The sequence below is a fragment of the Crassostrea angulata genome, chromosome 5, assembly GCF_025612915.1.
Source record: "Crassostrea angulata isolate pt1a10 chromosome 5, ASM2561291v2, whole genome shotgun sequence".
Lineage (NCBI taxonomy): Eukaryota > Metazoa > Mollusca > Bivalvia > Ostreida > Ostreidae > Magallana > Magallana angulata.
The window spans coordinates 59,186,838-59,200,987 of record NC_069115.1 but is presented as its reverse complement, the minus strand read 5'-3'; the positions used below and the strand labels follow the sequence as shown (position 1 = coordinate 59,200,987).

General features: G+C 33.4%; 2 protein-coding genes across 2 annotated transcripts; one reads left to right on the top strand and one right to left on the bottom strand.

The window, feature by feature from the left end:
• Positions 1 to 6,450: 6,450 nt before the first annotated feature.
• On the bottom strand, positions 6,451 to 8,031 carry LOC128185785 (uncharacterized). The gene has a single exon (XM_052855447.1). The coding sequence runs from the start codon at positions 8,029 to 8,031 to the stop codon at positions 6,520 to 6,522; it is 1,512 nt and encodes a 503-aa protein (XP_052711407.1). The 3' UTR covers positions 6,451 to 6,519.
• A 3,396-nt stretch (positions 8,032 to 11,427) lies between these two features.
• LOC128185589 (uncharacterized) lies at positions 11,428 to 13,562 on the top strand. The gene has a single exon (XM_052855174.1). It carries the CDS (start codon positions 11,641 to 11,643, stop codon positions 13,141 to 13,143), a length of 1,503 nt encoding a protein of 500 aa, XP_052711134.1. The 5' UTR covers positions 11,428 to 11,640; the 3' UTR covers positions 13,144 to 13,562.
• The last annotated feature ends 588 nt before the right edge of the window (positions 13,563 to 14,150 follow it).

Here is a 14,150-nt window from a genome sequence, read left to right as displayed (position 1 = left end):
GGCGCCACGGGTGGGGCTAAATATGCAAAAAAAAAACCCAACAAATTTCCAAAAATCTTCCTCTCTACTCCCAAACATGTGAGGAAAAAATTGGTTTCATAGTTATGATGTCCATGAAGTCTTCTTCCAAAATTGTTAAATTCATGGCCCCTGGGTCAGGGGTTCAGGACATGGGGGGGGGGGCAATATTGCAATGTAGTGTTAATGCATATAATGTTTAAAAATTGTCTTCTCTATTCTCACACATCTGTATAAAATACTGACTTATAATTATGTTTACCTGGAAGTCCTTTATTGAAATTTTAATTTTCATGTCCCCTGGAGTATGGGTTTTGACTATAGGGCAGGGCCAAAATGGATGTATAGGTGTTAATGCATAAAATGTTAAAAAATTATCTTCTTTCCTCCCACACACCTGAAAGGAAAACTGAATTCATGATTTTGTAGACCATATCTTTAAGTTTTTATATATTTATGCCCCCCTTTGAAGAAGGGAGAGCATATTGCTTTGCTGCTGTCTGTCGGTCGGTCTGTCTGTCCGTCGGTCGGTCCGTCCACCAACATTTTCCCTTCATTTTCTTCGCAGAGGATGAACATATTGAAATGAAATTTGGTATACAGATTTATCATGATAATATCTAGGTCAAGTTTGATACTAGGTTCGATCGAGCAATGGTTATGGTCCTTGGACTTAGCAAAATTCCAAATATTTGCTGTTTACGTTCATTTTTTTGTGGATGTTTCCAAGGGAGGGGGCTTAAGTGTTTCACAAACATCTCTTGCTTATTATAGGTTTCACAGTTCTTCTTGAAAGATATCAGGCAGGGAGGTGGTCGTCAATACAAATTTTTAATTTATGTTCTCCAGAATGAAACCTAATTAAATGCATATATGAGACTCCTCGACAAGTTTGTGTATGGGTTATATGCTACTCAGGTGACCGTTAAGGCCAATTGGCCTCTTGTCCAATAATCTTATTAGTTTTTTTTTAAATCTTCTAAGAATGTATCTGCTCGAAGCATTCTAATACTGTGTCTGTATCTCTAGAGAGACACTGTATTCACCGTCTAACTTTATACAGACACAATGGTAGACATGTATCTTCGAATCGTATTTTATGTCAGGATGCCAAGGGCACAGGGTGTGTTTCAAGTAAATATTTGATTAAAATGTTTCTTCTGTTTGTTAAAATTGCATAATCTACCAGCATTAGTTTTGTTTTTTGAAAATCCCACAAAAATATTTATAATCCATTAACACTATCTGATTATATCATCATCACATGTAGTCACTTTGCCTTAAATTCCCCCATTCTTATATCCACGTTTTATTTCCTGAAAGATGTATTTATAGATATCATATGACTTTTTAATTCAAATCATAAAGGCACGATTCATCATTAAGAGTATTTTGTGAAGTTATTAATTCAGATATTAATAATTTATTTTCTTAATTAAGGAAATAAAATGAACGGGGAACGGTGTCTTTTAGCAACAAGGTAATGACTATTGAAAATTGATCATAGAGAAAGGATTGAGAAACTTAAAAAAAGATGCTGAATTGGAATGCGGGAATCCATTCACAACTAAATACTGTATTTCAGGTCCCTGTCTGATTATATGGGTTACATAGAGGCAAGGAGCAGATTTTTCAATGCAAATTTTTGGATGAGTTACTTAATGAGTTATTTATTGATAAACGATGATTAATGTTTTTGAACATGTGATTCGTTTACTTCTTCTACCATTATTCCCAGTGTCAAGAAGAAATGCAACACCTCGCAATGGTGAGGTTTCCTCCAAACTCTTTCTTTCCCATGTGTTAGCTGGGATCGTGGTTATCTTCGGCGTCCTGTCTGGAGAAAAGGCGAACAGAGACGAAGTGTTTATTAGCAAATGGGCTGCAATTGCTCTCTGCATTTGTGTTGGTTTATTGGCCGTTTTGTTCCTACTTGTTTTGAGCTGCCGTCAGAGACCAGATGTAATTCCCGTAGACGAAGACCCATCTATAAATCTACAGCTAGTGTTTCTGTGGGGATTTGGATTAGCCATGATGATTTACCTCTGCATCAATATAGCTATATATTTGCAATGTGCCATTGATAGACCCGATGATTACTTACACTCGATATTCCGGCTTCTTGTTAACCTCTTGTTCATTTTGTTTACTGTGTTTCAAATGGTACTTTTGACATACAACAAAAGATCGATCCTACGAGCTACCATTCAATTCCATTTCTCTATTGTTTGTATTCTTGCTGTAAATTTTGCTCTTTGGTATAGTTCAACCGTTCATACTCTATTTGTAAATGGAAACGAAACAGGGTTTTCAAACGTTTCGTGTTTTCATTCTTCCGAGATTCAAAAAAGACTTGGGAGCAAAATATCTCTGATTTTGCTGCCACCCCAGATGGAATTTTATATTCTAGCGTCCACCCATTTGATAGCCTTATGGCGAAACTCCATCCGATATGAAAGTACAATTACCAGAGAACCTTGCAAACTTACACGTGACGATAGTTATGAGAAAACTTGTACACTTGTTTCGATGGGAGTTAAAGAAAAACACTTATTAGCTGTAACACTTGGGTTATTTATCAACATCCCAATAGTATTATCGGCAGTTCTTCTGGATTTTGTATATGAATGGCAAAATAAAAGCGTAGTGATGTTTTTAGACTTCAGTGATTCATTGAGTGCATTGTTTTCTTGCGTCTTGGTGTATGTGAGCTGCATAAAGATAAAACGTTTAACTGTAGCCACAACAAAGCCATTTCTTATAAGGGACTATATTTTGATTCTTAGCTCCACTGGAATGATGGCCTACTTTATGATTGGAGTTGTTGCAAGTATGTCCGGATATACTCTGTCAAAATCAACTGTGGTCAGTCGAGTCTTCGGAATGTTAGAAACCTTCCTTCAAACCTGCCTACTAACAAGATCTAGCCGCCACAAAGCTAATGGGAATTGTAGAGAATCGACTTGCATTTCGTTCTGTGCATTGATTCTTGTGATATCAAATTTAACATACTGGCTATTGGACTCATACAACAAGCACATGATCACAAAGTCTCGATACATTGGCTTTAAGGATTGGAAGGTTGTAGAGGTCCTTTTTATTCCCCTAGTGACGTTTTATAGGTTCTTCTCTGGAATGGGAGCTTATTCAATGTACAAGAGATTCAAACCCAACTGATGATGTGTCAGTGTTAATAATGGATTCATCAAGTGAGATTTGTAATTAAATAGAATTCTATTATACCAGCTACGCTGTGATTATTATCCATTTTTAATACATTTACATAATGTTTAATAAATTTCATATATAATGTAAACACGACATACTGAAGTAAATATGATTTTTTAATATTTTGATGCTGAGTGCATTTACCTTACACATATGTTAAAATATTTTTCCCGAATTCAGTTTCCGCCAATTCGTTTTGTTGTAGTATTCAATACTATTTATCAAAGAGCATACCGTAATTCTTGTATAAACAACACTTGATTTTTATTATTTGCAGTTGATCACAAGAATTAATCAAAGCGTGTTTTTCTGTTTACTCGCAAAGCATATAAGGACTGAGCTGTACATAAGCTTTTAAACTTTCGAGATGAAATAGCGCATGTTTTTCAAACATAAACAAACCATGAACCTCAAATATATTTGGATATGTATTGAATTATATTCCATCAAATCATGTGCTATTTATGATCTTACTTGTAATGTTTTCATGTGAAACGGTCATTTTGTAAAAGAAAATTGTTTATTTCTTCTTTGGCTACATGTATGATTCAGAAATATTTTATATATATATATATATATATATATATATATATATATATATATATATATATATATATATATATATATATATATATATATATATATATAATTGACGTGAAGTCAATTGATTCCTAATAAAATAATCTTGATATAAACAAATGTACTCCCTAATTACAAAAAATGGGAATAAGATGATCGATAAATTACTTGATACATCCTTACTAGCTAAGGAAGGAAAAGAGTCTTACAGCTAGCCAAACGATTTATTTAAATCTTAATGATTCCCTAGTGATTGTAAAGATTGAATCATAAAGTAAGAATCAATTTGTTTCACTGAGTCGGGTTTTCTGGCGAATAAGGTGGAAAAAAATATTGCAAAAAGTGTTTTGTTCCTGTTGAGTGATAACCTTTTTTTTAACCGAGCTTATATGGTATTTAAAACATTTGTAGGATACATTTAGTTAAAATAAAATTGCGGAAGAGATTGACTCAGTCATACATGAGTCCTTTAAGTTTTTTCTCAATCAATCCACATATTTCCGTTTGACCAATCTATTTACTTTAAAAATATGCCCTGCCATTAAATGTTCCGCGTTTATCTTGTTAAGATATTTTTTTAAGTTATTAAAGTCAGTTTGAAATTTTGAAATCAATGTGTATGCGGCTTCTTTGTTCAATATTTTTGATATTTCTTAAATTCATTTTCTGTAAGCGATGTAATTAGTTAATAAATTGTATTTGTTAACATTGTCATGTGATATCATGTGATCAATTATTAATCCCCAATAACCGTCACAGGACACAAACATATAAGTAGATAACGTAAAGAAAGTAAATGAAAATAAAAACTTGGGACAGAAGTATTCAATCCAGTGTTTTTCAAGTCAAGCTATCTTAAAGAAGCAATTATTTTTTTTTCCCTGTTAAAAGAAATTTCACTAAGAACTTTTTGTTTTATTTGGACCTTTCTGAAAAAACTGCATAAGGTTTAGAATATACATTCCGCGTTAGATATATGTTATATGATATATGTTGGGGAAGAGACATATAAAATTATTTTATTTAAAAATAAGACACAGTCGAAAAGCAAATGTATTGTATAACAAAGCGTAACATTATATCACATTAGTTAAATTAATAGATATAATTAAGTCGATATTTAAGTCGTCTGATATCAATTCACATATACTCGTTCAATTCCTTTTTGGGCATCTTTTATTTGCTACTATTTTGTGTATAACGTACGGCATGATGATATTAACAGCCAGAACAGAAATTAAAGAATAATTCAATGAACACATCAAGATATTTCTTTTTTTTCGTCGCTTTCGATAATTCATTACAACAGATCCCATTTTCTTTTAGTACAATATTGCGCAGCGCGGGTAGGCGAGGGATATGTGGAAAAAAATCTCGTTGTCAAAAGTATAACTGTACATTATAATCAATATATACAGAATTTTGCTACACGTAATAGTTGATCTGTTTATTTAACATTTCTAGTATATTTCTGTCTTTTCAGATTCAAAAGTTGGTTTATTTATTTGCGACATCTTTTTAATATATTGTTGTTGTACATTTTCTATAGAAGATGTGAAATCTCTGTCTCAATAGTTCGGACAAGAAAACATTGTATTGAATTCCTTCTCTTTAATTACAAAAAGAAGTGTACATATAAGGATCGAAATATCGGAATCACAGCAAAATATAATGACAAAAGATGTTGCATACTGGTTTCCAATTCTCAAGGTTTAAAATTAAAACAAATCCAACTTTACAATCATATAATTCTATCTTGTCATTAATTATTTTGTTGGCGTCATATTTAGAATTATAGTTATATATACACATTTCGCTATGTCCTTACGAACAATATTATTCATTCGCAGCGCACGTGTATGTTTGCGTTTGCTTATGCTTTATATCTATCAGCTGCTGCTTAAAAAACTAGTAGACGTCGTAGGCATAGTAGTATAAGTAAACGGCGAAATAATTAGAATAGATGATATATATTTAATAGTAAGATCAAATCTCCACGTTTAGAGGAAGGCAAGTTTATATATATATATATATACAGTAAAACTCGTTTAGTACGAACACGGATATAGCGAATTTTCGGATATAGCGAACTTTTTTGGAATCCCCGGTAGAAATCTTAACAACTCTTTGCAAAATTTAATGGTTATAACGAATTCGGATATAACGAATTTACGGATATAGCGAACTGATTTTGAGTCCCGTAGATATGAAATATAACGAAATTTAACACCTTTATAACGAATTTCGTTATAGTTTAAAAAAGGAAGCACTACCAATTAATAAATTAGTTTGAAAGAATTCATTTTTATAGATTTTTTTTCAATTCATAATTCGATTAGTAAAGGTATCAGAGTAATGAATTTTTATTTTAAGCCTCATTAAGCGAAATTTATAGTCTGGTGAAAGAAAACATGTACATGTATATAGTGAATTCGCTATAGATAATATTACGAATTCGCTATATGGATATAACGAATTACGGATATAACGAAGTAATTTCATTGGACCCTAGGAATTCGCTATAACCGAGTTTTACTGTATATATATATATATATATATATATATATATATATATATATATATATATATATATATATATATATATATATATATATATATGGCAGAATTGCAAATTTCACATATTCATGAATTATATTCACATATTTTCCGTCATCTTGTAATGTTTTTTTATCGTCAGTTAGGTTTGAACCTAGTATACACTGAATATGATATGATCCCAGAAAATAATCGGTATAGAGTTAGTAGTGGAATCATAGCGTTCTGTATGTACAGCCAAGTCTCCTTCTCAACGAGAACGACCTCAACACTCGTCTTGTGAAGATTGTAGGAATCTAGAAACCAGCAGACGAGATTTGTAATCATAAGTAAAATAGCCGAGGAGGAAATAATAATACACGACTGACCATTTGTACGGTATCGTTTGATTTTGATGAGGAAATAAGTCTGAAGATATATTTCTAACATACAGACTACACGGCTGGAAGCAAACATGGTGACAGAATTAGGGCTAGCCAAAGCCATCAGTAAATCTAACATGAATACTGCCATCATTCCAGAGGAGGCCAAGATCAAAATATGCTCATTGGTGGTCAGTTTTAATGATCTCCAGAAACTTTTGTATCTTTTGGTAAGGATGTAACTGCATGCATAGATAGCGATGATACTGCCAAGAGAACTAATACATTTTCCAATGTTAACTGCAAAGAATGCCTGTAGTAGACTTGCAATAAATAACGGGGTATTAATAAGCACTCCGATCACTGTTATGAAAACATACGGTCCTTTTACTGCATGGGTTCTGTGGTTGGAAATTATTTGATACTTCTCTCGTTTGGCTTGTGCTATCCTATTACTGTCCTCGGCACTGTCTTGATTAAACTCCATGGGCCACCTCCAAAAGGAGATGATAAAACTTGAGGCAAGGATACAGAATTCCATCCTCAGTTGTGACAAATAAGGAGTGATTCTCCTGCTCAGCTCCACTTGTATGCTCGAGGTACGAAAACAATAGGATTCGTTGCTGTATTGCGGGACAGTTTGGTTTTTATACAAATCAAACACATTGATGCTGGTCACCATCGTGTTAAACCATAGGGCAAAGTTGGTTGCAATAATTAAGATGCTTGCAATATTTACAACAGAGTCGTGTACAAACGGAGAATCTCGATAATAAGAAATGAAACTTGTTTGCACGAGAAGGTACAATAACAATATGATATTACTGAGGAGTGAGAATACCACTCGAACACTTCTCAAAGAATACGATTCAAAACAATCAATGTAAATAGCAAAATTTATGGAGACTTGGATGGCCACAGCGAGCATAAAGATCCATAGAAATGTGATCCGTAGACTAAGAGATTTGTCCGCCGCCGAAGACTTTTCTATAACTTCGATTTTTAATTTGTTTTGACAGCCCCTCACCATAAGGACGATGAGCGAAACAAGTCCCATTGTAACAAACGTCATCACAATCGCCCAATTCCCAGTCTTTGCTTCGTCAGATCTAGCTTGTTCCGCGGCAAAGACGGCAATGCAGACGAACATACCTGACACTATATGCATCAAGAGTAGAAATGCAACGTTATGTCCGGAGTTATTCTTATGGGAAGTTAACGCTTTTGGAAAAATTGGAGATGTCAAAACGCGAAAGAGCCGTCCTTCACAAAAAGTATTGGTCGCCATTTTTATGATAGCCACAAAAGATAACGTATGTACGAGGAAGAAGTGTTTGTTGTGAAAGTTTGTCCAATAAAAGAGTTTCAAATATGTACACAAGGAAATTGAAGAAAAATTCAATATTTAAAGGAAATTATACCAACGCAATCATAAATAATAATTGTAAATTTTGAAATATAGATTTCTAAAATGATTTTTAAATTAGAATTCAGTTTGTACAGATAAGTAATCTTTTCGATAAACTCCGGTGGTAATTATCAAATAATTATCAGACTACCGTGTTTAATTACGAGTAATTGGAGACTACTCTTTCTTAGAAGTTATTTCCTAAGCACCATAAGACATGCCCAATCTTTTTAAGATCGTTTCAGATCAGATCGTCATTTATTTGCAATATGCAACATAAACCAAAAATTAACTAAAGGATACACAGAAAGTTAATATGGTCTGGTAGTATCCATATATCGGTGTTGAATCAAGTTTTGTCCACCATTACACTTTGTCCGCCTTTGCAAAATTCTTCGCCTTTTCTCGAAAAAGTCGTCACGTTATGTTGGCTATCACAAAATGTTCGCCTATATTTCGACAAAATCCGACAGAATATGTCCGCGGATATGCAAAGTCAGCCTTCAATGCATTTATAATATAGTTATGTTTGTCTGCATTTACAAAATGTCCGCCCCAAAAAGATGTTTTCTTTTTATTTTCCCTTGAAGTGAAATGTCACACTTTCATTGGTTTAACATAGCGCGTGACTGTCTTATATATCTCTATGTTTGTTCGGTCTTACCCTACGCCCCCCCCCCCCCCCATTACGATATTTCATATTATTTATTACTGACACCGCATGCCGAAAGTTCTTGAAATATTTGGAGTGGAAGCCCTTTGAAATCCTTAAGGTCAAGATCTAGTAAATGGAAGGTGCCTACAGGGTTATGAAATTCAAGATATAAATTCTTTCAATGATGCTTCATAACAATATCTTTGTTTCATAGGGTGTACCGGGGCTTAAATATTTGGTAAACTCAATTAAAAATCACGTTTTAAACAACCATTTTCAATGAAATATGAAGGATAAAAGTAACAAATCTCGGAGTTTTGTTCATTTTTGACTTATGAAATATATCTAGAATGCCTACAGTCTCTGCAAAAACGGCATGAAACAAGCTCTTGACCTCTTCTTTAAAATGATGTCAAATTGAATATAGGTACCGGGATTACTATTGCCGTGATTAAATATAGAATGTCAAAATATTGTTTTATTTTCTACATAATTCCTTTAAAACTGCAAAATACGGGAAAAGATTCATCAAAATCAATTATGACGTCATAATGGTTCTAGCACATAAAATACACTCTTGAAACATTTACTAGATCTTGACCTTAAAAATTAGAGTAGCTGCCCTTTGAATATTGACGTCACATTATTGTGTCTTGGACAGCACAAATAGCAACGTCAACATTGCTCAGATCTCTGCAGAGGAGAGGGAGAAAACTTTTAAATTGAATAGCAATAAAACATTGTAGTTAACATTAGTGAAGAGAAGATTTTCAAAGAGTATTTGAAAGGTAAGGTTGATAACTTTTAAGAGTTTTAATGAGTTAAATTGGACAAGATGTTAGGCGACTTGTATACATCGGTTTGCTTAAATCATCGCATTTTGTGAATAAATGTGTAACTCGGGAGTTTCTGGGAAAAACAAAACGCTTATAAGGTTTGTTACTGACTGACTTCAGAAATATATCAGGTTATCTATTTCATAAACGACACGGCTTCGCCTTGCCATCTATGAGATTGATCAACCCGATGTATGTCTGTAGTCAGTCAGTAATAAAACTAATAAGAGGAAATATTATGCATTTTTGCACAAATGTTGTTCAACATTTTTGATTTTTACATATCTATATTAAGAATTGTGGACGATTAAAGTACATTTGTACAAAAAATACTTAAAAAATCATAAGTTATACGGGTGACGTATGGTATAAATTATTGAAATTCATGGTGAAATTGATGCACCTGTTTTTTTTGCATGATGTAGAGTGGCCTCTTTTCGAATGATTGACTTGACTTTAATGGCCGTTGTTTGCCTGATCTCAGCAGAGCTATTAATTGTTTTTCCTAATGACAACAGAAAAAAGATCGTTACAGCCTCGTTGAAGTAGGTTTTGTGTGGACAGTAGTGTCGAGGATATTTGACTTTTAATCTTATATTATTATAAGTTCTGCCAAGAATTTTTTTCCCCATTGATCTGTGGGAAGAACATTTCAGGTTGCTGGGGACTTTGATTTTTAGGGTTGTATGTCATTTAATGACTGTAGAGAGCTTGACTGCAATGGCAAGAATTTGTCATTTCCCTCCTTAAAAAACGACAACGAGGTTTGCGTTTGTATCTCAACATTTGAAGATGAGGTTTGGACGAGGTCCAGAAAGTGTCAACCCATCATACTTCAACAGACATGACAAAGTATAAAAAAATAATAATACACTGATGGAAATAACAACAATCTATCAGCATTGTCGTGAATGTTTACAGTGTGACAAATGACGATAAAAATATACAGACGATGTTGGATCATCAGTGTTAGTGTATTTATTCATCTAATAAAAAAACCCATATTACCAACGATACAAATGCGATATCGTATCGTGATTGCATGCTCATAAGACAGATTTTTTTCAATACCCTCTAAAGGATTAATCTTCAGAAGTTAAATTATTAAATTCATTTAATGTACTATAATCTTTTGATATATGATTCAATATTGTATGATTTTGTTCTAATTATTTGGTGTACTATAAAATCACTATTTATTTCTCTTACTTTAGTGCTTTACAATTTAAATAATTTCTATGTATAGGCAGCATGTGTGGCCATACCTCTTTTATTAGCATGTAAAACGAACAAGCTAAAATTAAAACAACGCATGAAAATAATAGAGTTGTGAGAAACCAATTCTGACGAATGCAAAGAGTTCATTAGCTCGTGTGCTGGTACGGACGATGAGCTGTGCCTGTATAAAAGCTGTGATTACCTTAAACGTTTACATTATTTCCATATATACTTTATATTCAACATTTTAACTTGAGTAAAATGTCTTCGGCATAACGCCAAAAGATACGATACAATACAAAGAACAGAAGCGTGCCGACTTTCAATCGTGGGTAGTCGTGAAGAGTTAAGAACTCATATTCTCACAAGAGATAACGGGAATAATATTCTAGCCGTTAGTCGTCCATGTTAGAATTTTACCTTGAGAGGAGAAGAGATCAAATATGTGTAAGTTATTCAATCTGACATTAGGTTGAGTGGTTATATTCATTTATGTAAAACAAGGAAACAAATATAATTAAAAGTGCTATCTTTAATCACCACCAAATCGCTGATTTTGGTCTTATTCAAATCATCACTAAAGGAAACTATTAAATAAAAGACCGGAAGGAGAATCAAACAAAATGACAAACCTATAGTAGTAGTTTCCATTCGTCGGACATCATTCAACTCGAACTTGGAAACTGTATTACTAACTTTCTTCAGTTGTTTTTTAATATAAAAGGAATCAGTCTACGTTACAGTACTTGATAACGATTGTGTTAAATTTTTCAGAAGACAATGAGTAACATTTTAAAAAATGCGTGTCGTATTATCCTTTTACCGTTATTCCCTGTGTCAAGAAGAAACACTACCCCTCGTGATGGAGAGGTTGCATCGAAACTCTTTCTTTCCCATTTGTTGGCTGGGAGTGTGGTTTTCTTTGGAGTTCTCTCTGCACAAAAAGCAGTCATTGATGAGGTATTTGTCGGCAAATGGACTGCAATTACTGTCAGCATTTGTGTAGGTTTTATAACCGTACTATCTCTCCTGATTTCGAGTTATCGTCAAAGACTACAAGTGCAGTTGACTGGAACTGATGAGGATCCATCTATAAATCTACAGTTAGTATTCCTTTGGGGGTTTGGGTTTGCTCTGATCATTTTCCTCAGCATCAATATAGTGACTTATTTACAATGTGCCATTGACAGACCAGACGATTTCCCCCACTCGATATTTCTACTCCTTGTCCACTTCTTATACATTCTGTTTACTGTATGTCAAGTTGTGCTTCTGACGTACAACAAAAGATCCATACTGAAAGCTACAATACAATTTCATTTTTCCATCGTGTGTATTCTAGCTGTAAATTTTGCTCTTTGGTATAGTTCAACTATGCATACGTTGTTTGCTACTGGGAACAAAACAACAGGATTTTTCAACAGATCGTGTTTCCATTCTTCCGATATTCAAAATAAACTTGGAAACCAAGTTTCTCCAATTTTGCTGCCTCCGCAAATAGAATTCTATATTCTTGCGTCAACTCTCCTGATATCTTTGTGGCAAAATGCCAAACGATACGGAGTCACACAAAGAACAGAAGCGTGCCAACTTTCAAACGTCGGTAGTCGTGAAAAGCTAGGAACTCATTTGCCCACAGGAGAGAATGGTAAAAATATCCTAGCCGTTACGTTAGCCATATTCATTAATGTTCCTGTTCTCATAACAACCGTTCTTTTGGATTTTGTTTATGACTGGGAAAACAAATACGTTGTTATTTGCTTAGACGTAAGTGAAACGCTAAGCGCGATTTGTTCCTGTGTTTTAGTGTATGCTTGCTTACGCAATATCAGTACTGTGTCTGTGAATTCCACAAAGTCTCTTCTTGTAAGGGACTATATTTTGATTCTCAGTTCCACTGGAATGATGGCCTACTTTATGATAGGAGTTGTTGCAAGTATGTCCGGGTATACTCTGTCAAAATCAACTGTGGTCAGTCGAGTCTTCGGAATGTTAGAAACCTTCCTTCAAACCTACCTTCTAACAAGATCTAGCCGCCACACAGCGGACGGGAATCGTAGAGAATCGACTTGCATTTCGTTCTGTGCATTGATTCTTGTGATATCAAATTTAACATACTGGCTATTGGACTCATATAACAAGCACATGATCACCAAGTCTCGATACATCGGCTTCAAAGATTGGAACGTTGTAGAGGTCCTTTTTATTCCCTTAGTGACGTTTTTTAGGTTCTTCTCTGGAATGGGAGCTTACTCAATGTACATGAAATTTAAAACCAATTGATGATGTCTCCTTCAAAATGAAATTTTGTGTAAATATACGAAATATTTACTTTCATTACCGTTCATATCAATAAAAAAGGAGGTATTACTCATTGGATGCAAAATATTATATAATATGATTGCATTAACTAGCTTCCGTATTATAAAAAATGTAGTTTAATCAATTTTCTTTAAGTAATGATCTTTAAAAAAAATTTGTACAGAATATCAAAAAAAATTAATTTTTTTTTTATTTGTTATTGGCAGAAACATGTTTATATAGAATGTGTTGTACTGAGAAAACCAACTGTTTTTTTAATTTACCCATCATCAAAACTGTGGATTTTACTAATTCCAAGAAAATTGAAGTAATAAAACCTAAAACTACTTAGTTTTATATTAAGACTAAATTTGAACATCAACGGTTCAAATGTCTCCATTGGGAACGTGACCTTTATTTAGAAATAAAAAATAAAAATAACAAAATTTATTTGTTATTATTTACGAAGCAGAAACCGGTTTTTGTTTGATTTAGAATACGTAGTAAGAATACTTGATAATACCCTAACTTTGTATGTACAGACCCTGAAACGTGTTTTACACCTCTAAAACGAACCGTAGCGAACCGTACCATGCAAAAAGTGTGCAAGATAATTACGGGATTAAATAACACATACCAATGCTTAAACTGCACGCTGTTATTTTTATTGAAACTATTACAAAATTGGTTAAAGTTATTTTTGTTAACACAATGCGTGGTAATACTATTTTGATTATTTTAATGAAATGTTTTAAATTTGAGCGTGATTTTATTTCAGGACTCCACGTACTTCGCCTTTCAATCAGTTAAAGTAGAACAGTACATATCACGCCATGCACTGCGTACTTGGCTCCTACTACAAAACTAGAAAAATATTATCAAATGAACAAGTTTTCTTTTTATATGTTCTTAAATCCTTATCTGAAAGAGACGTCCTTGTTGAAACTATTCAACAAACGTTTCCCTTCTACTTCATGGTTTTAACTTAT

Coding starts and splice junctions, on each gene's coding strand:
- LOC128185785 (XM_052855447.1), bottom strand. CDS start 8,031: ATGGCGACCAATACTTTTTGTGAAGGACGGCTCTTTCGCGTTTTGACA.
- LOC128185589 (XM_052855174.1), top strand. CDS start 11,641: ATGAGTAACATTTTAAAAAATGCGTGTCGTATTATCCTTTTACCGTTA.